Source organism: Brassica napus, chromosome C9, assembly GCF_020379485.1.
Source record: "Brassica napus cultivar Da-Ae chromosome C9, Da-Ae, whole genome shotgun sequence".
NCBI classification, from domain to species: Eukaryota; Viridiplantae; Streptophyta; class Magnoliopsida; order Brassicales; family Brassicaceae; genus Brassica; species Brassica napus.
In genome coordinates this window covers 3,884,796-3,908,323 of record NC_063452.1, presented here as the reverse complement: position 1 = coordinate 3,908,323, position 23,528 = coordinate 3,884,796, and the positions used below count along the sequence as shown (strand labels likewise).

The window sequence follows — 23,528 nt, the reverse complement described above, 5'->3', positions numbered from 1 at the left end:
TTATATCGGGCTTTATCCCGTATATATAACCAACAAAATTTATGTCAGTTCATGAGAAAAAGAAGAAAACTATACTATTTGAAAATGTTATACAATAACAAGTGGATCGCTAAATCTTTGATGCCAATCTCAAATAGATAATAGTGGTGACGAACAGCTCTCTACGTGTAACAAGAACCTCCTGCTGCGTGTAACACAAGCACACAACCTCCGTACATATATATGTTGCCACCACCTGATGCATGTAACACAATCACCCCACAACAAAGTAAAGATAAATACTCTATCTCGCTCGCTCCTCTAAAATCTTCAGCATAAAGTATAAGACTTTAAGGTAATCTTACCGAACTCAGTCTCTCTATCTATATTATGTCTCAATACTGTAGAAGAAACGCTTGGTTTCTCGAGTATTTTAAGCATATATGTATGTGTGTCCTCCTTCCCATGTCTGAGTGTTATAATAAAATTCAGAATCATCTGATGTTGACGCACGGCTAGAGTGATGCTTGGTGGTTCTAGTTCTGTCTTTTAATTCACATAACATGCTTTTTTAGTTGTTTTTTCAAATCCACTTAATAGCATGCTTATTTTGTGTATCTATCACTAAACTTTTTTTATATTTCTATGAAGATCAACTGACTTTGTATAAACTGTCCCTTTTTGTGTAGGAGGCAAGATGATTATGTGGTATATCATTGTTGCTGTCGTCATCTTTGCATCGTTACTCGTTGCAAGGAACATGAGAAAGAACAAGAAGAATCTACCTCCTGGACCACCAAGACTTCCTATAATTGGAAACTTGCACCAACTAGGATCCAAGCCCCAACGTTCGATGCTCGAACTATCTGGAAAGTATGGACCTCTCATGTCTCTCAAGTTTGGAAACGTGCCTACCGTCGTGGCGTCATCTCCAGAGACGGTGAAGGATGTCTTAAGAACATTCGACGCAGATTGTTGTTCGCGACCGTACTTGACGTATGCCGCAAGAGTTTCATACAACTTAAACGACCTAGCCTTTTCTCCTTATAGCAAGTACTGGAGGGAAGTACGGAAGATGACGGTTCTTGAGCTCTACACGGCGAAAAGGGTGCAATCGTTTCGGCATATAAGAGAAGAAGAAGTTGCTTCCTTGGTCGAGTTCGTGAAGGAGTCTGCTTCATTGGGGAACAAGGTTAACTTGAGCAACACGTTAATGAAACTGTCTGGAAGTGTGATATGCAGAGTAGGGTTTGGGATAAATCTCAAAGGGAGCAAACTCGAGGACACGTACGAGGAAGTCATTCGAGAAACCATGGAGGTGTTGGGGAGCTTCGCAGCAGCTGATTACCTCCCTATCATTGGTCGAATCATCGATAGGGTCACGGGGTTACATAGCAAATGTGAGAAGGTTTATAAGGCAATGGATGCATTTTTCGAACATTCTATAAAGCAACATATGGAAGATGAGAGTCTTAAAGATGATATCATTGCCTTGCTTCTCAAAATGGAAAGGGGAGAGGCTGAACTTGGAGAGTATCGACTTACTAGAAACCACACCAAAGGGATTCTTCTAGTAAGTAATGTAACTTCATTCTTCACTTGTTGTATAAAGTGATTTATTAATCTTGTCTTTTTCTTTTATTACAGAATGTTCTTATTGCTGGAATAGACACTTCTGGCCACACAATAACATGGGCGATGACACACATGATCACAAACCCAAGAGTTTTAAAGAAAGCACAAGCCGAGGTAAGAGAAGTGATCAAAAACAAAGACAATATCACAGAAGAAGATATAGAACAACTCGAGTATCTCAAAATGGTGGTTAAAGAGACGGTAAGGATCAACCCACTTGTACCACTTCTAATCCCAAGAGAGGCTTCAAAGGATATAAAGATCGCGGGTTACGATGTTCCTAAGAAAACATGGATCCATGTCAACATTTGGGGTGTTCATAGGAATCCAAACGTTTGGAATGATCCAGAAGCATTCATCCCCGAGAGGTTCTTGGACAATGAGATTGACTACAAGGGTTTGAACTTTGAGTTGTTGCCGTTTGGTAGCGGAAGGAGGATGTGTCCTGGTATGGGGATGGGTATGGCTTTGGCACACTTGACTCTTATCAACCTTCTTTATCGATTTGATTGGAAGCTTCCAGAAGGGATGGAGATAGAAGATGTTGATCTTGAAGAATCGTATGGGCTTGTGTCTCCTAAGAAAGTTCCGCTTCAGCTTGTCCCGGTCCTTACTCAGTGGAGTTAATGTTATCCTTGGTTTTATATAGTTCAAGATATATGTAACCTAAATAACTATATATCATTTGTAAATCCATCGTTTAGCACCTTGTTTTTATATACTAGTTCAAGATGTAACCTATATAACTATTATATGTATATGCATCGTTTAGCACATTGTCTTTGATAACTACGCAACTTTCCCTGACCGTTACTTATGGTTCTAACTAGTCTATCAAATGAATGAAATACAAGTATTTTGCTGAATGATCACAAATAATGTATAACATGACTAATTGACTAACACTATAGTTGTATAAAAACTTATAGTCATCTAAATTCAATTAGATTTTTAGCTAAGAAGCCTCTCTAGATTCTTCACCATTACAGAAGAAACATTTTGGCCCCCTAATTTTTTTTTTTTTTTTGGGGTCAAACTGCTCCCTAATTTCTAATTTGAGTTCTTCCTAGACCACTGGTGAGAGTGAAAGACTTGAGACCTTTAATAGCTGAGTGTATTTTTTCCATAGTTTTTTTATGAATATGTTATATATGATAATTTATTTTTCACATTTAAATGTTAATTATATAATTAAATTAATGTTTATATAGTTTAATAGCCAAAGAGAAATCTATACTGGAAGTAAATTTGACTGGGCCACAAATTGGCCATTTAAAACAGGCCTAGAAAAGGCTTGTATATGAGACTGATGTTGTGTATGAAACTGATGTGGTTTTATTTGAACTATGTTGTGAATGAAGGATTGGGTCTATATATATAGAAGAAGAAACTAGCTGTTAGCCTTAGAAGTTAATGGTGTTTGCTGCTGCTCCCAACGGTTATTTAACATGGTATCTCTATTAGGACCGGAAGAAATAAAGTCTATAGCAAAGGGGAGTATAAATTAAATGTTTTGTTAATAATTCTGATGGTTTTAGATTACACTACCATGAATATGTGAATCAAACAATTGGATAAGAGGGTATTCATATTCTTGATTTTCTTCATGTTTTGCTCACTACTTTGATTACGTAGCTCAAAATTACTTTGAAGAATTAATCTTTATGTGAGAGGTTAGTAAACTGAAACATATTTCAGTTTTGGAATTAATTAAAGTAAAGATGAAATATATGATATGTGGTCTAGCAAATCACACGATATTAACTCTATTTTAAAGAAAAAAAAAATCGTCAAAATAACCTAGTCAATAATCCTATGTGTCGCACTATAAGTTATATCCGGTTTTAGCCTATATGTACAACCAAAAAACTTATGCCAGCTCATCGGAAAAAAAAATTATACTGTTTGAAAGTAACTTAGTCATTAATTCTATGTGTCCCATTATTAACACAATGAGATTGACTACAAGGGTTTGAACTTTGAGTTGTTGCCGTTTGGTAGCGGAAGGAGGATGTGTCCTGGTATGGGGATGGGTATGGCTTTGGCACACTTGACTCTTATCAACCTTCTTTATCGATTTGATTGGAAGCTTCCAGAAGGAATGGAGATAGAAGATGTTGATCTTGAAGAATCGTATGGGCTTGTGTCTCCTGAGAAAGTTCCACGTCAACTTGTCCCGGTTCTTACTCAGTGGAGTTAATGCTATCCTTGGTTTTATATAGTTGAAGCACTATGGAACCATATCCCCAAAATTTCATCCCTTAACTCTGAATCTTAAGTCTATATTAGTTAAACGTAGAGTAAAAATACATTTTTACCTTTTAATAAAACTTATTTTGGTCATTTTCTTCATAGAATGCTATTTTTGTGACAAAAACTTAAAAAAGCTATCACAGACAATTTTTCATATTTTAAAATTCGAAAATAACGAGAAATAAAGAAAAAAAGAAAGGTAAAAGTAAAAAAAAAAATCCAAGAATTCAAAATTTATATCTGATAATTTTTTTCTCTCGAAATATATAATTAAATTAATGTTTATGTAGTTTAATACCATCAGGTATCCGTATAGGGAAACACCCTATGATAGCACTAAAAAAGTTTATGTCACAAATATAGATTTTAAGGATCAAAATGACCAAAATATTTCATTAAAGAGGTAAATATACATTTATACCCCTATGGTTAACTAGTCTAAACCTTAAGGTTTATAATTGAGAGATGGGGATTTAAGATTGAGATTTAAAATTTTATAAAATAAAAAATAAATATTAAAAATTTGAAAATAAAATTTTTTAAAATAGTTTCAAAAAGTATTTTCGAATTACAAAAAGAAAATTTAAAAAAATTCAAAAAAAATTCAAAAAAAAGAAAAAATTATAAAAAAGTTCGAATTTGAAAACATATAATCTAAAACAATATAAAAAAATTAACTTTTTTAATTTTTAATTATTTTTTGTTTTTTATTTTTTTTTGTATCTAAGGTATTATGGTCTTTTTACTTATTAAATAAAACATTGCGGTCATTGTTATCTGTTGTGATCAAAACTCGAAAACGGCAGAATTACCCATCGGTATATCTAAACCGGAAGTAAATTTAGTGGGCCAATTAGAACCGGCCCATTAATCAAAAGGCCTTGAGATTACTCGAAATTGCTTCACCAGACCCGAGATTTGACGGAAGGTAAGCAACCAATTGAGAACAGAAGAAGAACTCAGTGAGCGAAAGAGATAGAGAAGAGATTTGAATCGAGAGAGAGGAAGAAAGAAGAAGAATGGATCCAGAGCAAGTAGACGAGTTCGTAATGGGCTACTTGAAGAAGAAGGGCTTCAACAGCGCAGCTAAACAGCTTCAAGAAGCTCTTCACCACAACAATGGTGGCACCTTCAATTCCACGGATTACCATAACGATCCTGAGCTCACCAAGCTCATCCGCTCCTTCTCCCAGTAATCTATCTCCCTTGATTTGGGGAATTTTTGTGTGTGTGTGGGGAATTTGAAACCCTAAGTATTTGTAATGTAAAACTGTTGAGAAATTTTCTATCAATTTATAAGTGATTAGGGGAAGAAATTAAGGGTTTGTTGATGCAATTTGTTTTTTTTTTCGCAGATCAGAGAATGATCCAACTCGGTACCGGGACGGTTACAGCAAACTTAGGTCATGGGCTTATAACTCGTTGGATCTATATAAAGTCAGCATCTTTTCTCCCTTTGGCCATGTTTCTTAGGTCTCATTTTCTAACCGTTAACTGATGAGCTGCTTCGGATTTTGTAGCATGAATTGCTGCGAGTGATGTATCCAGTGTTTATTCATTGTTACATGGACCTGGTTGGTAAAGGGCACACTCAAGAAGGTAACCTTTCAGTTATACAATTCTCAACATTCTGAGTTCTTTTTTCTAAGCATAGGTTTTTTTTTTCCTTGTGTTCCAGCGAGATCCTTCTTCAACAGCTTCCGCAGAGATCATGAAATGATACATTTAAGGGATCTTCAGAAGCTGGAAGGCGTTCTTGTTCCTTCTCATCTAGAGGTTTTTAAAGCTAACCTTTATAATATTGATAAAGGATTCTTTTTTTATTTTTCCTATTTCAACTGTCTTATTATGACCTTGTTTCTTATCAGGAGATGGAGTTTGCTCGTTCTCTTAGACAAAGCAAGGTCAACATCAAGATTTGTCAGGTAAAACTAAAGTGGAAAATGATTACTAGCTGTTGTTACTACTGGCAAATGCTTCGAGGTTTCTGGTCTGATTAATTGGATTCCATGGCTGCGGACTTCTAATGTGCTTGCTTAATGTTGCAGTATTCGTATGATCTGTTGCTTCAGTATCTACATAGGACGGAATCTACTTTAATGCTCGGTATTATTAACGAGCACATCAATTTCCAAGGTAATTGTGTTCCTTTCTCGTATATGTGCCTAAGCATGTAGCAGATATCTGAGTAGTAGACTGAATCCAGCTGTGGGTCATTTGTTACAGTCTACTCGGGACAGCCTAATTCCTCATCTGATGACATAGACGCTGTCACCATTGTTGGAAGTTTTCAGGAGACAGCTGATCACGTCAATCAAAAAGAAATACAGTGGGGAGTATGTATTTTTCTTAAAGCTCCTTACTCTCTCTTTTTTTTCTGGAGGGATAATAGTTTATACCTCATCCCAGCGAAGATCTTATATTTGCGAAGTCACTAACTACAAATGCATTTTTATTTCATAGTTGCTTGAAGACTCGCTGGAAGATCGCCTCGAGAAGACGGGAAGTCTACTGTCTGATTCTGAGAAGGGACAAGGAGAAAGTAAAGACGGGGACATTGATGATAGTAAGGTGATAAGTAGCTTCAACTTAGATAAATAATTTTCTGGACGAAAAGTTCCATATTCACTCGTCAGTTGATACCGTGTTCAGAAAAGATCCAACGAAATTGGAAAGCAAGGCTCTTCCTTAAAAAAGTTAAAGAAGGACAAAGCAGGAAATGCAACAGCAAAAGTTGCACGTCAGGAGACCAGCATAGTATCGCCGGCACCACGTGTGAAACCGGAACTTGCCTTGCCAGTCATGTAATTTCGAATCCCTTACTCATTTTCTTATGTTAGGATTTTATGAAAGAGTAATGAACAGACAATATATATGGACGATGCATGACTGATTAAAGGAGAAAATAAATATAGTAGGTGTGACAAACTAAGCTACTGTAACTTAGATTTTTTTCCATATAAATTTTCTTTATGTCAGGTCAACGGATGTAGAGGAATCCATCCTTGAAGACCTGAGAAACCGTGTGCAGTTGAGTAGTGTTGCAATGCCATCTGTCAGCTTTTATACATTTGTTAATACTCATAACGGGTAATGTCGTCATCTCCTCCTAATGTTTTGCTGTTTATTTGCAACTTGTTGCTCACTCATTTATCGTCCCCCAGGTTAAACTGTGCATCTATATCTCATGATGGTTCTCTGGTTGCTGGTGGGTTCTCAGATTCATCAATAAAGGTTCTTATTCTTGAATGGTTGTATATGTTTCTTTGGTTTTGTTTTTTTACTCTCCGAAATGATGCCTAATTGACGATTATGGTGTTCAGGTCTGGGACATGGCGAAGATAGGACAAGCTGGCAGTGGTATGTTTTTAATGATATTCATTGTGATAACAATTATTTGACATCCGCAATTAAAAAGGATACATTCTTCATACATTTCCCTTGTTCGTTTTGTTGTTTTAATGATTCTTGTTTTTGTTTCCATGAGAAATTATGGACACTAATGCTGTCTGGTTCAGGTGCTTTGCAAGGTGAAAGTGATACAAATGATCAAAACGTTGGACCAAATGGCAGAAGAAATTATACATTATTACTGGGTCACTCAGGGCCAGTTTACTCGGCCACTTTCAGTCCACCTGGAGATTTTGTATTATCTTCTTCAGCAGATACAACGAGTATGTATATGTCTTTCACTCTACATATCCATATACTCCGTCATTAGTTTGGAGTTTTCTTAGTTACCAACCATGTATTCATAAGTGCAGTACGGCTGTGGAGCACACAACTAAATGCCAATCTTGTGTGCTACAAAGGTCACAATTACCCTGTGTGGGATGTCCAGGTATAACTGTTCAATTTTCACACCTTTGTCTTACATTAACTGGAATTTATGAAGAACGGTCATGTATATATATACTCGTTTCATGGTGCAGTTTAGCCCTTTTGGGCATTACTTTGCAAGCTGTTCTCATGATCGCACTGCACGGATTTGGTCAATGGACCGAGTACAACCTCTGCGGATAATGGCAGGGCATCTATCTGATGTTGATGTAAGCGTCTCCCTCATCTTGATCGTTGGGGTTTTAATTTATAGAGTTTAAATAAAAGGGACCGTTTGAGTTATTAATTCATGCACGGCATTAGTTTACTGTGTCACAGTTTAAATGGTTTAGCTAACACTTTGCATTGTTTATTGACTTTTAGTAGCCTTTCATATTTTAATTTGGCCCTGGCAATCATAAGTTACGAATCAACCAGTTTATAGTTTTTTTTTTGAGAAAACTACCAGTTTATAGTTGATTTAGAGATTGTCTTTAAGCTCCTTGAAGTCATAAGGTTACGTTGGATTACTTAACTATTTGGATTGACAGTAATACAAATAAGCGATCTCAGTTTCCATTTGGATAACTATTGATGTGCCTTTCATGTACTTGTCAAAATCCTTGTTTCAGTGTGTACAGTGGCATCCCAATTGTAACTACATTGCAACCGGTTCTAGTGATAAGACGGTTAGACTCTGGGATGTTCAAACAGGAGAATGTGTCAGGATATTCATTGGACACAGGAGCATGGTTTTATCATTGGCGATGTCTCCAGATGGGAGGTATATGGCCTCTGGTGATGAAGATGGAACTATAATGATGTGGGACCTCTCAACAGCTCGCTGCATCACACCTCTCATGGGCCATAATTCATGTGTATGGAGTCTCTCTTACAGGTGAGACAGCGAGATAAGCAGGAAATTATTTTCTTTCATCACTCAGTTAGGGAGGATTCTCGTTATAGGTTGTGGAGAGTGATATAGGGTCGCTGGGCTTGGTTGGCATAGTGAACCCGCAAACTGCACTTCCAATGATCCAAGAACTACTAACCTGTTTTTTTTTTCTGTTACAGCGGCGAGGGGTCTCTTCTGGCTTCTGGATCTGCGGACTGCACAGTGAAACTGTGGGACGTCACCTCAAGTACCAAATTGACCAAGGCCGAGGAAAAGTGAGTTTACTCCATCCTAAAACTGTATCATTGTTCCCTTTGAATTTTAGTTTGTTTTGTTAAAAATGATTTTATCATTTATTGTTGATCAGAAATGGAAACTCGAACAGACTGCGCTCGCTCAGGACTTTCCCCACCAAGTCCACACCAGTTCACGCTCTCAGAGTAAGTTTGTATTAGAACCAAAGTTCGAGGGCGTGTGCTTAATAGTATTACAAAGCTCTCTATGCTAAAACTCTTTTTATTTTTTGTGTGTGTGTGTTTACATTGGTACAGTTTTCTCGGAGAAATCTGCTGTTTGCTGCAGGAGCGCTCGCTAAACCCGCAAGCTGATGGAAAACAATGGTATCTGAGATTTGCTGCTTTTACATTCTTGCAAGCTGTTGTAGATCAGAAGAAATCAGGTGTAGAATAGTCAGTCCTCTTGATACTCTTATCAATATCTCCCAAAAGGTTACTTACTTGTTTATGGCCTTGGCTTGTCATTTCTAAATTCCAAAGATGTTGAGATTCTCTTAGTAAACTACTATGTATGCAATCCAATCCGGAAATCACTTGGAGCATGTTTGGTTTTAGGGATGTTAAAATGGGTAAACGCACCCCATTTAGACCCAACCCATTTAGAACCCACCCCATTTAGACCCATTTAGTTTTAAGGTCTATTAGCGCTCCCCATTTAAACCCACAAATTTTACCTTGACCCATTAAGTCCCATTTAGACCCATTTAACTCTTTTTTTAATTTGTTTCATACCTTTCTTGTTTTAATTATATTGTTAATCAAATTATATGGTACAAAAATTTATATTCTTAAATAATATTGTAATTTTTAATGGTCACTACTTAATTTAATTTAAATAAAATAAAATAATAAAAACAATTTGAAAACATGTATAATGATAAAAAAATCTTCAATTGTGAAAGAAATGTTTGAAACTTTTGATATTAATTGAACCCAAATGTGGGAACATATTAAAACCAAAGATCAAGAGGGAGTCGTGAAACTGTGAGACACGAAACAAGAATAATGGAGTTGCTTACTTGCTAGTTGCTACATACGACTGATGCCAGCAAATATATACTCAAATAACTAGAATCTCAAAGTGGCATTACAATAACAAAGTTAATAACTTAAACAAGTTCAATAACTACCAAAACAAAGGCACCAAATTATTCTCGTTATGTTTCCAAACATAATAAAAGAAAGTCTCAAACATGTTTCATGGTGGTACACTTGAGCCTTCTGATCTTGAACTTCCAACTCCAGAAGCACTTGTAGTCTTCCCAACATCATCTTCCTTGCACATATCATCAACATCTTCTGTAGTACCTACAAGTCAACAGGTGAATTAGCATAAAACACATTATACAATATTTTTAATAAATTATGAAATTTACCTTCATATTCTGCAAATCCACGCAGCCAGTTACGGATACAAAGCAAAGCTTGAACATTCTTGGGAAGCAAACGGTTTCTGTAGGGAGTTAAGACTCGACCACCAATGCTAAATGCTGATTCTGAAGCAACTGTGGTGATTGAGATACTAAGAATATCACGTGCCATAGTAGCTAAATCACCAAATCTAGACTGGTTCTCTCTCCAATAGCTTAAAACATCCAAATCAGGAAATGACTTTCTATATAGCCTTTTCTCCTCCAAATACACATCTAAATGTGTTTTTGTGTTTCCCATATCACTTCCAAGGCTTCTTTCTAGTTCAAAGAGATCCTAATATTAAATTGAAAGTTAGAAGCAACTAGATCATGTAAATGAGTTCAATCAAGCAACCAAACGGCCGGGTAAATGAAAAATATGAGTGATGATGCTAAGAATTTTCATTGTCTAAATCATCTTCAAGAGGAGATCCAGTAACTAGATCCTGTGGATTTGGAACAGGTGAAGCACCTGAAGAACTGCCTCGGGTCCCATCCTGATACTCCTTATAAAGATCAATCAAGTTAGTCCTAAATACTTCAGTTTTTAAGCTAGAAGTAGCAGGATCCACTCTCTCATAAGCTTTCTCAAGCACATCCAACTTCATTCTTGGATCTAATATTGCTCCCATAGCCAAAATGATGATGTATTCCTCCCAGTACTTAGTAAACTTAACTTGCATATCTTTAGCCATTTGCCTCAGATCATAATCATCACAACTCGCAAATTTTTTCAGCAGTAGCTCAATCCTCCAAACTTGAGTGAAGTACACACAAGATGTGGGATACTTAGATCCTGAAAAATGAGTAGTAATGATACTGAAAGGTTTCAGCAACTCACTTATTTTTTCTCCACGATTCCACTCATCTTCAGAAGGTAATGAATGGTAGTTTCTGTCAACAACAGCCAAGTTTTCAAATGCTTTCCTGAACTTCAATGCCCTAACTAGCATTTCATACGTAGAATTCCACCTAGTAGGAACATCCAGTGATAAACCAGCTCCACTTCCACTCCTCACTCGCTCTACACACGCTGCAAACACTTGAATTCTTGTCTGAGATGCCTTCACGTATCTAACACTTTCCCTGATGTTATATAGGAGATCCTTTGCTAATTCTAAGCCTTCTTTTACTATCAAATTCATAATGTGAGCACAACATCTTATATGCAAAAATTTGCCATCACGTAACAAGCCAGAACCACTAATCATCTGAAGCTTTTCCTTGAGGTTTCTCTGCATACTATCATTGTTAGTAGCATTGTCCAAGGTAATAGAGAACACCTTCTTATCTAAACCCCATTCCATCATACACTCGAAAATCTTATTAGCGATTTCTTCTCCTGTGTGTGGCGGTTTAAAATCACAAAAAGCCAGAATCTTACTATGCAAGTTCCAACCATCATCAATGAAGTGCGCAGTAAGACAAATATATCCTAAGTTATGAGGACGAGATGTCCAGAGATCAGAAGTGAAGCAAACCCGACCAAGGTGGCCAGCAAACACTTTTTTCAGCTTTTCTTTTTCTATTTCATACTTCCTAAAAATATCAGCAGCAGCGGTCTGTCTCAAATAGGCTGAAACTCTGGATTTAAATACTTGTCTCGTTCTCGGACCTTCTCATATTCTACATATCTAAAAGGGAGATCATGATATATGATTACCTCGCTAATCAGACCACGATCTATCTTTTGATCATATGCGGGTTTAGCTTCCTTCAAAGGCTTCTTTGAACAAGTATCCAAGTGGCGTTGAAGATGATGAGTCCCAAAGATGTGATTCGTTTCACTACGTGTCACTAACTTCGTACCGCAATGCAAACACTTGGCCCTTTCTTTGCCATCTTCTTCTACTCCCACTGACACAAAGTCTTCCCAAACGAGCGATGTTTTACGTCTCTTGCGTGGAGCTTGAGTTGATTCCCCTACTTGAGTTTCACTTTGTTGTGCTTGTGGTTGTGTATCTTCTAAATTTATCTCAGCTAGAGCATCTTCTTCATTCATGTCTATTAACTGATCCATGCTGTAACTAAAGAACAAAAATAGATTTTCTTAGTCAATCTAGATTCTAGCACAATCTAAAATAACTCATGTATCCACGTACTGGAAAAAGACACATCAAACATCAATCAAACAGGCGAAGAGTAATGATCAAGATGTCAATATCTCAGCCTCTCAGGTTTATACATGAGTCATGAATTCACACAATGTTTCGTAGAGAAAAGCAACAAGAATAGATTTTTTTAATCAATCTAGATTCTAGCACAATCACAAACAAAAAAACATAAGGAAATCACAATCACGTCACAAATATATAATCAAATAATATCAATGGAACAAAGCAAATCACAATCACGACACAGACTTTCCAATAAAAACGCTTTTTACCCCCGAGATTACAGATTCACCAATCACCACTTCACAATCCAAAAGCAGATAATACAATTAAAGAAACACGAATCGAGATACGCAAACCTAATCATTCAGAGACCTGGAAAAAGGAAAACTTGTGCAAAACTGAAACAGTCACATACGAGTACGAACAAACGTATGAACTATGTTCAAGCGATCGTCTTAGCTACATCATGAAAGCTGATACGAGAGATACAGAGAGAGGAGTGGGAATAAACTTCCGTCGTTACCTTTTTTTTTGTCCTTCTCCGACCGATGATGATTCTCCGCCGTCCACTAAAATAAACGATACCCAGAAGATATAAACATGGAAGCTGATAGGAAGAGAGATCAAACCTTCGATGCTTGTAGAGATTGAGATTCGGCGGAGAGAAAGAGTAGACATAATTTTTTTTTTTTTATATAATTAGAAAATCTGTACATGAAAATTAAACGACAACGTTTTTGATTAAAGAAAATAAAACTTAAATGGGTTAGTAGGGTCCCCATTTATTTTAGCTAAACCCCATATAATAAATGGGTCTTAGTCGGATAACCCATTGAAAACCCAGTACCCTAATTGGGTCTAAATGGGCTTTTGTTTATTTTTAATACCCATTAAAAACCCGCTAAAGAAACCCGTTATAACATTCCTATTTGGTTTGTAGGATTTTCCAAAAAAAAAAGGAAAAAACCTTTTGAAAGACATTAACTCAAGTTTTGGATGAAGACACCAAAAGTAGACCTGGTTAATATATGATTAGACATTTGTATAATTACATGTTGGGGATGTGTTTCTACATATCTTACATCTTCCCCACTCCGTTTTCTCATTAACCATTTTATTTTCTTTCAGAAACATATAAAGCTTATATGATGCATATCTACTCTGTCACAGTCTGCATACTGGGCAACAATAATAAGCTTCGGGCGACTCACATTACTTGCCAGTCCAAAATTCAGATCATTGTATTGCTGTTACAAGCAAGCTAGGGATTTCTTTAACAAAGAGTTAGAGAGATATAGTACTAGTACTAATATAACTTAGGGCAACATTATCGCAACGTCCCAGCCGGTCCTTAAGGGCAGGGGATCCACAAAAACACCAGGACCGAGGGGGAAAGTCGTTATATAAGTAACGTCGCAGCTCAGTTTTTCGTCCTTTGATATCTCTTGTGTCCTTTGCTTTTTTTATTTTAAGGACTTAAAATTGTCCTAGTAATAATGATGGCCTTAGAATATAACGTCCCCACCATGTATGCACTATAAGTATAAGCAAAAATAGTGAATTTGCAATTGAAAACTCTGAATCAGCTTTTACCATTTCTGTGTCGGCCATTAGTAACGTTGGACCCACCAAGTATGGTCGCAGATGGCAAACGACAATTACACAATCTAACCATTAGATATTCCATATTCATTACAAGCTAAAGAAAGTACATCCTTTGCTAAATAAGTTTAAGCTAAAGTTTTGGAAATGGTAACTAGTGTATTAGAGTATCTCCGATGTAAAACTCTATTTTTCGTCCAAAATGGAGTAAAATTGTTCTAACCCTACTCTATTTTCTACTCCATAATGAATGGAGTGATGAACAAAAAAAATAGATTACTCCATTTATAGAGTAAATTTTATTATGGAGCAAAATATGGAGCATTTCTTATTTCATATTTATTTTTACTCCATTTTAAAAGAAAAAATGGAGTAGTGATGGAAATGCCGTTAGCTCGTTTGCAGTTATAACATAACGCCCAGGCGATGATGCTGATTAAGAAATAATAATAAAAAAAAACCTTTACTCAGTGCCAAAGTGGGTTTTATGTTGCTGACGTGGTGTTCAAAAGAGAAGTTCTGATTGGTGGAATAAAGCGACTTTCTCCATGCAACCTAGTTGTATTTCATGATAAAATTAAGTGGGAAACCAAACTTTGTATTGACGAATGATCTACAAACCTCTTTAGATGATAAAGAAAGAAGAGCGTGGAAGTTTCATAAATATTTGTTTTCCTTAACGTTTCACACAAACAAAAGGTTGATCTCTCTCATAAAGAGAAGTTATTCTTTTTTCTTTTTGGACAAAAGATAAGTTATTTTAAGTCATATAGTTCTAGTTAAAGTATCTCACTAAGATACATAATAAAATGGATCACACATAATATTGAAACAGATCTGCCCAAGATTATCATTAATCAAATAAAGAGATTTTCAAACCGATTATCACCCATGTTGTTTGTGTGAGACTCTCGACGATTTCAAGAGGACAATGTTTCCTAGTTATTCTAAGAATCAATAGGTTAATTGTGTTATCGTAACTTTTGCTACATCAGATAGTATTAGAGCTGGTGTTTTAGTTTTTTTTTAATAAAAACTCGATTTTGGAATCATGGAAAATTTGTTCTTGGAAAGCGTGGTTTACAAGATGATATATAATATATTGGTGTAGATCTCCCTGGATGATTTCTTACTAAACACAACTAATTATAAAATGTCAAAAAAGTAATGATAGCAAAATACCCAGGGTGAGGGGCATACACTTGCTTGACTAAATCCGAATAACGCTATATACTCTGTAACTAGTTTGATCTACGGTCTGGTCTCTTAATAGAGAGTACAAAAGAACAGAAGAAAAAAAGATTGAAGGAAAGACCCACAAGAGAAGCTAGAGGAGACAGAAATGGCCACTTACCACGTGGAGTTACATAAAGTATTCATAAACTGACCTGAAAATAATTTAGATGGTCCATTTCCAGTACATATATATTTTCTTTTGGACATCAATCCTTTAAAATTTATTGTCATTTTCCTCTCCTGTCATTTCATCAGATGTACTAGCTTCATAACTGTTTTGAGCACTGCTTCATGTTTTCAGTTGTCGTTTGTAATCCACTTAAAGAAAATACTGCACATATACCAACTTACCAGTTTCAACTTATTGATCAGGGCAAAGGACTAACCTGATGACCTGTCGTGAGGATTGGGTTATTAACGTATATTTATATAAGGTATAAATGTAGATGGTGGAGTTCCAATAAGCTAGCTTTTAAGTGTTTTGTGAAAAGTGTGTGATAGCAAACCAAACCAACCTATCGCTCTCATCTCCATAGTACTTTGGTCCAATACTTGTTATTACAAAAATATCTAAGAAACTGTTTTACTATTAGGGCATTGTTTTCTTTGTCTATTCCTTTCTAATACCATATACTCCTGCTCCTGTTTACAGATATAAAGCTTCTTTCATAGCTATTAATAATAGAAAGAGAGAGAGAAGAAATCATCACTTGGAAAAGAAAAAAAAAAATAATATGTTCTCTTTTTAGCTCTCATGGACACTTCTAGGGAGAAGCAACTGCCTTCAGATCCCTCTTGCATGGCTTCCTCCACAGCTTTTCCATGTCAAGATTCTCTAAACCAGAGCCAAGAACAGAGTTTTAAAGGTGAAGAAACAGACGTAAATGATTCTACTCAAGAACTCAGTCTCCTCGACTGCATAGACACGAGTATCAATGTTAACCAGAGTTATAACGGGTCGGCTACATCCACGGAACACAAACTATTCTCATGCAACTACTGTCAAAGATCTTTCTATAGCTCACAAGCACTTGGTGGTCACCAAAACGCACACAAGAGAGAGAGGACGTTGGCAAAGAGAGGGCAGCGAATGGCAGCATCAGCTTCGGCTTTTGGACATCCTTACGGTTTCTCTCCAGTTTCTTTCCATGGACAATACAATAACAGGTCTTTGGGGATCCAAGCGCACTCGATGAGCCACAATATAAGTTCATATAACGGGTTTGGTGGTCATATCAACTGGTCAAGACTACCACTTGATCAACAACCAACAATAGGTAAACTTTCTTCAATGGATCATTTTCATTTTCATCATAATCAGCAGCAGCATCAGACGATGATGATGTGCCCTTCAGTAACTTCACGATCCAATAACATGGCTAGATCATCGAGCAACATAGGAAGGAATCTAGTAGGGTCACTGACTCTTGAACAATGGCAAGGAGACGAAGGATTGTTAAGCACAATTCAGGAAGAGAAGCAGAATCTTGACTTATCCCTCAAGCTTTAAATGTCTTTTTCTTGATTCTTGCATTTAGTATATTTTTCTGTGTTTTCATTGATTGTTATCAATTAACACTCTTATGTGTATATGTTCCTGTCTAGTAAAAATATCTAATGTACATCTTTTCACGTATCTACTTAGTCTTGGATTTGTCGACTATACATACATAGTGGATTTCATGTAGACACCCAGCAACAGTGTAAAGCATATGCTGCATATCTAATTCCTAGAACTGGAAAAGAAATGTGTATAAAGGAAAATAGAAGACATTGAGATCTGAGGAAAGATTTGGTTCTATAGTCACAAGAAAAAGGATATAATATTATAATGTCAAAGTTGGTTTACCTAAAAGTTAGAACAATCATTCTTTTTATTTAAAAGTTGCTAACAAGACAGTCAAACAGAACCAAACATCTATTACTATAAAAAATGGTTTTCTCCTCTCAGCCAGCCACCTCAGCATCCAGTTAGATAAATCGACGCAGGATACGGCGATATGTGTCAGGTAAATGATGCTCTGCGTTTCATTAAGTCTTGGCATTGTGGGCTTATGTCGTTGTATGTTACTGGGCTTAAGGACTTGGTCAGACTTCAGGCCCGACGCGAAGAGAAGTGCCTCTAACCCTATTACCAGACGAGAAACGAAGAAGATTGTCTCCCTTCTCCTGCTACGGCGACCATAAAACTTTTCCGATTCTTCCACCATCTGAAACGTTTTGCGTAAAAGCTTCGTGATTAATCACATTGATTCGCTCTCCCACTACGTCGTCTTCAATGCTACGTTTCGATATGATATGCGGCTAGGGGTGTTCAATCCGGATATCGGTTCGGTTTAGGTTCGGTTTTTTTCGGTTTTCGGTATTTCGGTATTTCGGTTAGTAAAATATAACTACCATTCTAAATCCATATTTACTTCGGTTCGGTTCGGTTTATATACCGTCGGTTTTTGGTTTATTCGGTTTATACCAAAAAACATAATTATTTAGTTTGAGATCATATAAAATGAATTTTAGAGTCATATTGTCAACACAGTCATTTATTAAAAATATATTACATGTTCAAATAAATGAACAAAAAAGTAAAAATGCTTCTACCATCAAATAAAATAATCAAATCTATAATTAAAATCAGAGCCTGAAATTTTGAAAATAAAAATATGAAACAAAACAGAAACATGAAAGAAAAGTTTTTTCACTCTTCCATATTTAGTGTTCATTAAAATCATGTTTTTCGGTTGAACACGAAACTCTGTTTGTTTATAGATAAGAAAAAAGTTATGAAAATTTTCCATTAATTATTTTCTATCAAATTTATATATAATCTTCATATTAATTTAGTGAATACTAAAATAAAGCAAAAAGATAAAAAAACTTAAAAATAAGATGTCTGAATTGCGATGTATTGTTATTTAATTATAGTTCAATTGTTTTACAAATTATTCTTTATTACTATAACATTATGGTAATAGTTATTAACACAAATTTAACTTATATAACAAATAGATATTCATGTATTGTTATAAAATAGATACATATTTACATGTTTATACTTTTAGTCGGTTTTGTTCGGTTTATTCGGTTTAATCGGTTATATACCAAACCATATCCAAATCCTACGGTTTTTATAAAATTATATCCATTCGGTTTATATGGTATATACCAAAACCAAACCATATTGTCTATTTCGGTTCGATTCGGTTCGGTACGGTTCGGTTTTACCATATTGAACAGCCCTATATGCGGCGATCTCCGTATAAATATGTGTGAGTAGTCTTCCCTTTGATCTCATCTTATCTTCGTAACACTAAAATCTCATACTCATCACTTTCAACATGGCTAATACTAGGGTTTTTTTCTCCGATCTGGGTCGGATGTGAATGTAAGTTAGTTTCCAGATTTTCATATTTGTGTTTCTGGATCTTCTCCATGTTTCTTGATACTGATATATCTCTAATCATGTTTCAGTCGACCATGATGCAAGCGACCATGATATATCTCTAATCATAAGTTTTTGCTATCTCCACATCTCTCTGCTACTCATCTCTCTGCTATCTCCACAACTTTCCTAAAGCTTTAGAGAGATCTAAAAATCTCGACAGCCATGGAACCACCAAATCCCAGAGGATTATGATCCAGCCAATCGTATATTTCCTTGGATATTTTCCTTCTTCATATGTGTTGTTATGACTACTTTCTCTGTTTTCTTTGATTGAATTTTGCTATTTTTTTTTCAAAACAAAAAAAATTGCTTTATTTTCTGGTGGTTTCGTGGCAGCTCCATAACTTGAGTTTTAGGGGTTTTCAAAGTGTAAGCTCCATAACAGTCGATTTTCCATAACAATGTAAGTTATCAATGGGTTTTCTGATTTATCTTCTGGTTTGTATTTGTCACGCAGAAACTTCGAATCAATATTTGGCTATTTGACCGGAAAGATCTGAAGACTGAAGAAATAATTAATGTAAGTCTGTACTCTGTACTACACATTTTTAGCTATGAATCCGTTGCGAACAGAGCTCCATGAGCATGTACTTTGTAATTCCTAGCTTAGTTTTCTTTGTAAATCAAGTTTAAATACACTATTTAATTGATGTCTTTTCGTTTTCTCAAGTGTTCAGGAATTCATGGTGTTCTTTGTGCGGCTGAATTCATGTAGTACAAACACTACTGAGTAATTTCATCAATACACTACTGAGGAATTCATGGTGTTCTTTGTTCAGAAAGTTGTTTCACATTTTATTTTTCTTGCATATTCAATTCATGTCCACTGGCCACTAGACTAACTTAAGGTTATGTTCTTGATTCATCTGTCCCCTTCACATTATGTATCTGAGGTTGATCAAAATTACATGTTTATGGTGACAGGGCCTAGGTTTTGATGCCCGCATAAGCTACATAGATGGTGCTTATGATACTTTTCAGCTGGCCACACTAAGCTATATGTTAATTTAGTGCAGACATATTAATCTTTATGCTTTTCATTTTCCCTGTTTTTTGTTGATAGAATTTGAGCGCTAATATGTAATTGACTACATAGATCTTCAAAACTATATTTTTGAAATGAGAAGAGAGTTTATTTTTAACAACTTATTTGCTTCTTTTTGAGAATTTTAACATTTGATTGTGATTATTAAATACACCAGTTTTTAAAAGAACATGGACAAAAACTAAGCAAACACATTCATACGAAAATGATTGTATATCACACACAATGGGATTTTTCATGGTTTATCAATCCTGACACTTCCGGTGATTCACGTTCATGTTAGTAAGAATCACTATTAACAGCAGATCGTTGCTCTATTCTCACGCACTAAGTCACAAATTCGATTCATAAACAGTACCAAACACACAAATAATTCAATATCCAGATTTCCAAATTCATATGGTGTTCAACTAACTAAGAAAAACTAAAACGGTTGATAGCAACAACAAATTCCATAAACCACGGGTTCAGCATCATCCTAAAGACCTCAGTGAAACAAGTATGTCACAAAATGAAGACTCTTAACTTCTACAAAGAAAATTCCACCAATTCACACAAGAAGACAAGATTGAAGTGATGAAAACATTATTACTCCTTCATGACTTTATTCCTCCTACCAGGTTTTTGTTTAGGAAGAGAAACATGAAAGGCTAAGTATATTAATATCAAAAACAATTATACGTAACCAAAAAAAAAAACATGTCCATCGCTTCCATTAATATTCTATAGAAACAAAAAAATTCGGTCATCTCGAACAAAGACAGACAACTCACAACACCATCACAATCAACACATTATCACCTACTTATCATATTCCAAATTGAATCAAAAGATAACTCAAGAAACAAATGTAGAAAAAATATAAAAAATAACAAAAATACTGTTTATCAAACATATACTCCAACTGTTGAAATTATTTTAAAAATCACATCCCGCCCGTAGGGCGGACCGACCCTATTATGTAATAAAAAGAAGATAGTTGCTGCGTAGGATTGTGATACTAAAAAGCAAAGAGTACTATAGAAGAAAACTGAAACATATTATCACTAAAGCATCCAATGCTTCTCCCAAAGTGGTGTAAACTATGACAACGAGTGACCTTTCTTTTTTTGGCCCTCGAGGATAATAACTAAACGAGTCCGTGCACCACACACACACACAGACACATGAGCAAAGTAATTTTTCATAAAAGGTGACACATTAGCAAAAGCAAGCGACTATCTAAAGGGGTGAAAGAACTATACATTTTAAAAGAGGCAAATGTAATGCTTAAGATCTGACTCCAACATTGTATATTTTCCTGAAATTGCATGTAAAATAAAGAACGGCACCCAAGAGATTGGATTATCTTCGTGGTTTTCTTAAGCATGGATAACTTAATAAAAGGCCCATCTCATATTTCATATGTTCAGAAACCATTACCAAAAAAAAAACGCCACATATTGCTTTCATCATCAACGACTTCACGTGTTTTTTCCAAAATTGGTCGAAGATAATTGAATCAAGTAAGTCTCTATCGTGTCTTTTTCCACCACTAGTAAACAATTTAGTGGCAGGAAGAAGATATGCTTGTTTGTATTCACAGAGATAAAGAAACAAATATAGTCAGAACGAACCAAAACTCATACAGTTCCATAGATAAATCCAAGAAGAGCACAAGTGGATGATCGCACATCCAAAACATGTAATGTAACAAAACCTGACAAGCCCTTCGAATGATCTTCTTGTTTGTTACCGTTTTGGCCCCAAATCTTTCTTTGATGCAAACTCACTCACACTTGCCCTACACATAACCAAAATAAGTAGAATCAGTTTTACTGATCAAATCATTTGGCTACGTAAATAAAGAAACGCTCACCAGCCAAAAAAAAAAGAAAAGAAAAACTAAACGGCAAGGGAAGTGGGAGAAATTAGCCTCTTTGAGTTGGGCCCCAAGGCCCAGAGACTTGTTTTCAATGTTTACAAAGATCATATAATCAACTAAACATGTCTAAACTTAATAATCTCTCTTGTTCCTATCAAATATCTCAAGTAATATTGCTAGTAGGAAATGATAATTCTGCTATCGACGAGTTCAAGTCCACTCTCAAATCTGCATTTAAAATTTGAGACTTTGGTCCAGCAAATTACTTTTTTTGGGTTTGAGATTACACGCAACAACATTGCTATTGGGAAAAACATACTTTAGAACTTCTCGAAGATGATGGTTTACTAGGCTGCAAGCCTCTTTCAGTACCTATGGAACTTAATTTCAAGATGTCTTCTGCTGATTGGGATCCACTTGAGGATTCTTCAGTGTTCACGGGTATTGTACGCAGACTTTTGTATTTGACACATTACCCGACTTGATATCACTTATGATGTGCATAGTTTGCGTCCATACATGTTTGCTCCCCACTCTGTTCAGCTAATAGGCCATTATCTGATATCTGAAAAATGATCCATGCGAAGGCTTATTTTACTCTACTTCATCTGATCTTCATCTTACTGCTTTCTCTGATGCAATTTGGGTTGCTTATCCGGATTCTCGTCTTTCTTCTATACTACTGAATATTGTGTGTTACTTGGTGATTCACTCATCTCTTGATTTTTCAGGAAGCAACCAATAATATCTCATAGCAGTTCAGAAGCAGAATATCACGCTATGGCTGATACTACATGTGAGTTAGTTTGGCTGACATCTTTATACTCATCGTCCTCCACCAACTGCATCCACTCTTCTCTGTGATAACCAATCAGCCTTACATATTGTTTCACCTCCGCTCAAACACTCATTGAGAATGATTGCCATGTGGTCTATGAAAGGATACAAAGTGGTTTTGTGAAGAATTTACATATTAGGTAGATAATCAACTTGATAATATCTTCATGTCCATTGTCCAACCGGGTTTGTTCTAATAATAACGATGTTTTAGTAATAAGGACGATACTAGAATCCATACATATTAGTATATTACAGAACCGGCCTTAGATTTATAGGACTCGAAATACCCCTTAAATAATCAATGTTTATATTTTTCTTAACTAATTTGGAGGGTCAAGTGATACATGTTAGTTTGCATTTTAGGGGCTGAAACGAATGTTTTCAATTGTTATGGCCAGGGTCGATCTTGTATGCAATACTTTTGTTGAAATTTGGGTGAACGAAATACATTTCCATGCACTAATACGAGACGACATATTACTAGTATTATATAACAAGAATGGACAAAATACATTTTCATATGAATATGAATACCTATTCATTCTTTATTTGGTGAATGCAGTGAAATTTTTATTGGGACAATAGAAAAGGACATTCCTCAAAGGAAAAAGGGTCACAGAAGTTCAACGAAGTAATGATGATCAACTCACAAGCATGCCCATTATTTTAAATCTCACCTTTGCTGCTATAAAATGCTTTAACAAAACATAATAATTGGAATAAACTACACTTTTGTAATTCCCTCTTATTTTTTCATTTTTTTTAATTAATTAATTTACCTTTCTCAAAAGGTTGTGGGGGAAACAAAATCAATTTCCAAACAGGTATGTATAATCATTACAAGTTCCATTGGATAAAGACCTCGATCCAAAAAAAATAGCATCACGTTGATAAACTAATCTGTCTCATGTACTATTGTTTGACAAAATATGTCACATATAACATGGTTCTTTTCTTCGTTTTGTCTTGTTAGTGGATCTATGAGAGTATATATATAGTGGCTGAATAATTCTCACGTAGGCAGTATTTTAGTTGTTACCAAATCAATTGAAGTCGCATGCTAGCCTACTGTATAGAACTCGGAGCAAAATAG

The 23,528-nt window shown here is 35.6% G+C and overlaps 4 protein-coding genes and 1 long non-coding RNA gene across 7 annotated transcripts; 4 read left to right on the top strand and 1 right to left on the bottom strand.

The window, feature by feature from the left end:
- Nucleotides 1–676: 676 nt before the first annotated feature.
- LOC106364063 (cytochrome P450 71B13-like) lies at nt 677–2,524 on the top strand. The gene is made up of 2 exons (XM_013803707.3): nt 677–1,552; nt 1,627–2,524. The coding sequence occupies exons 1-2, from the start codon at nt 677–679 to the stop codon at nt 2,239–2,241; spliced, it is 1,491 nt and encodes a 496-aa protein (XP_013659161.2). The 3' UTR covers nt 2,242–2,524.
- A 2,264-nt stretch (nt 2,525–4,788) lies between these two features.
- Nucleotides 4,789–9,428, top strand: LOC106365993 (transcription initiation factor TFIID subunit 5). Its single transcript, XM_013805520.3, has 19 exons — nt 4,789–5,059; nt 5,223–5,304; nt 5,388–5,466; nt 5,546–5,643; nt 5,736–5,792; nt 5,916–6,003; nt 6,094–6,203; nt 6,331–6,438; nt 6,520–6,671; nt 6,847–6,957; nt 7,032–7,101; nt 7,191–7,227; nt 7,386–7,541; nt 7,632–7,708; nt 7,800–7,916; nt 8,319–8,584; nt 8,761–8,856; nt 8,949–9,021; nt 9,133–9,428. The coding sequence occupies exons 1-19, from the start codon at nt 4,887–4,889 to the stop codon at nt 9,187–9,189; spliced, it is 2,007 nt and encodes a 668-aa protein (XP_013660974.2). The 5' UTR covers nt 4,789–4,886; the 3' UTR covers nt 9,190–9,428.
- A 1,253-nt stretch (nt 9,429–10,681) lies between these two features.
- Nucleotides 10,682–12,291, bottom strand: LOC125592299 (zinc finger BED domain-containing protein RICESLEEPER 2-like). Its single transcript, XM_048767093.1, has 2 exons — nt 11,953–12,291; nt 10,682–11,851 (listed from the first exon to the last, which is right to left on the bottom strand). The coding sequence occupies exons 1-2, from the start codon at nt 12,289–12,291 to the stop codon at nt 10,682–10,684; spliced, it is 1,509 nt and encodes a 502-aa protein (XP_048623050.1).
- Nucleotides 12,292–15,871: 3,580 nt separating this feature from the next.
- Nucleotides 15,872–16,880, top strand: LOC106364062 (zinc finger protein 3-like). The gene has a single exon (XM_013803706.3). The coding sequence runs from the start codon at nt 15,999–16,001 to the stop codon at nt 16,752–16,754; it is 756 nt and encodes a 251-aa protein (XP_013659160.1). The 5' UTR covers nt 15,872–15,998; the 3' UTR covers nt 16,755–16,880.
- A 1,584-nt stretch (nt 16,881–18,464) lies between these two features.
- On the top strand, nt 18,465–19,835 carry LOC106365992. Of its 3 annotated transcripts, none has more exons than XR_001273565.3 (5): nt 18,465–18,626; nt 18,713–18,889; nt 19,023–19,055; nt 19,144–19,206; nt 19,357–19,835. It is a non-coding gene; the product is annotated as an uncharacterized LOC106365992 (long non-coding RNA). The 3 variants fall into 3 exon arrangements; XR_001273566.3 differs by having other exon boundaries at nt 18,713–19,055; nt 19,357–19,534; nt 19,611–19,835; XR_001273564.3 differs by having other exon boundaries at nt 18,713–19,055.
- Nucleotides 19,836–23,528: the final 3,693 nt, after the last annotated feature.

Coding starts and splice junctions, on each gene's coding strand:
- LOC106364063 (XM_013803707.3), top strand. CDS start 677: ATGATTATGTGGTATATCATTGTTGCTGTCGTCATCTTTGCATCGTTA. Junction 1,553..1,626: donor ACACCAAAGGGATTCTTCTA/GTAAGTAATGTA, acceptor CTTTTATTACAG/AATGTTCTTATTGCTGGAAT.
- LOC106365993 (XM_013805520.3), top strand. CDS start 4,887: ATGGATCCAGAGCAAGTAGACGAGTTCGTAATGGGCTACTTGAAGAAG. Junction 6,204..6,330: donor AAAAAGAAATACAGTGGGGA/GTATGTATTTTT, acceptor TTTATTTCATAG/TTGCTTGAAGACTCGCTGGA. Junction 8,857..8,948: donor TTGACCAAGGCCGAGGAAAA/GTGAGTTTACTC, acceptor ATTGTTGATCAG/AAATGGAAACTCGAACAGAC.
- LOC125592299 (XM_048767093.1), bottom strand. CDS start 12,291: ATGAATGAAGAAGATGCTCTAGCTGAGATAAATTTAGAAGATACACAA. Junction 11,852..11,952: donor ATCGTGGTCTGATTAGCGAG/GTAATCATATAT, acceptor TATTTGAGACAG/ACCGCTGCTGCTGATATTTT.
- LOC106364062 (XM_013803706.3), top strand. CDS start 15,999: ATGGACACTTCTAGGGAGAAGCAACTGCCTTCAGATCCCTCTTGCATG.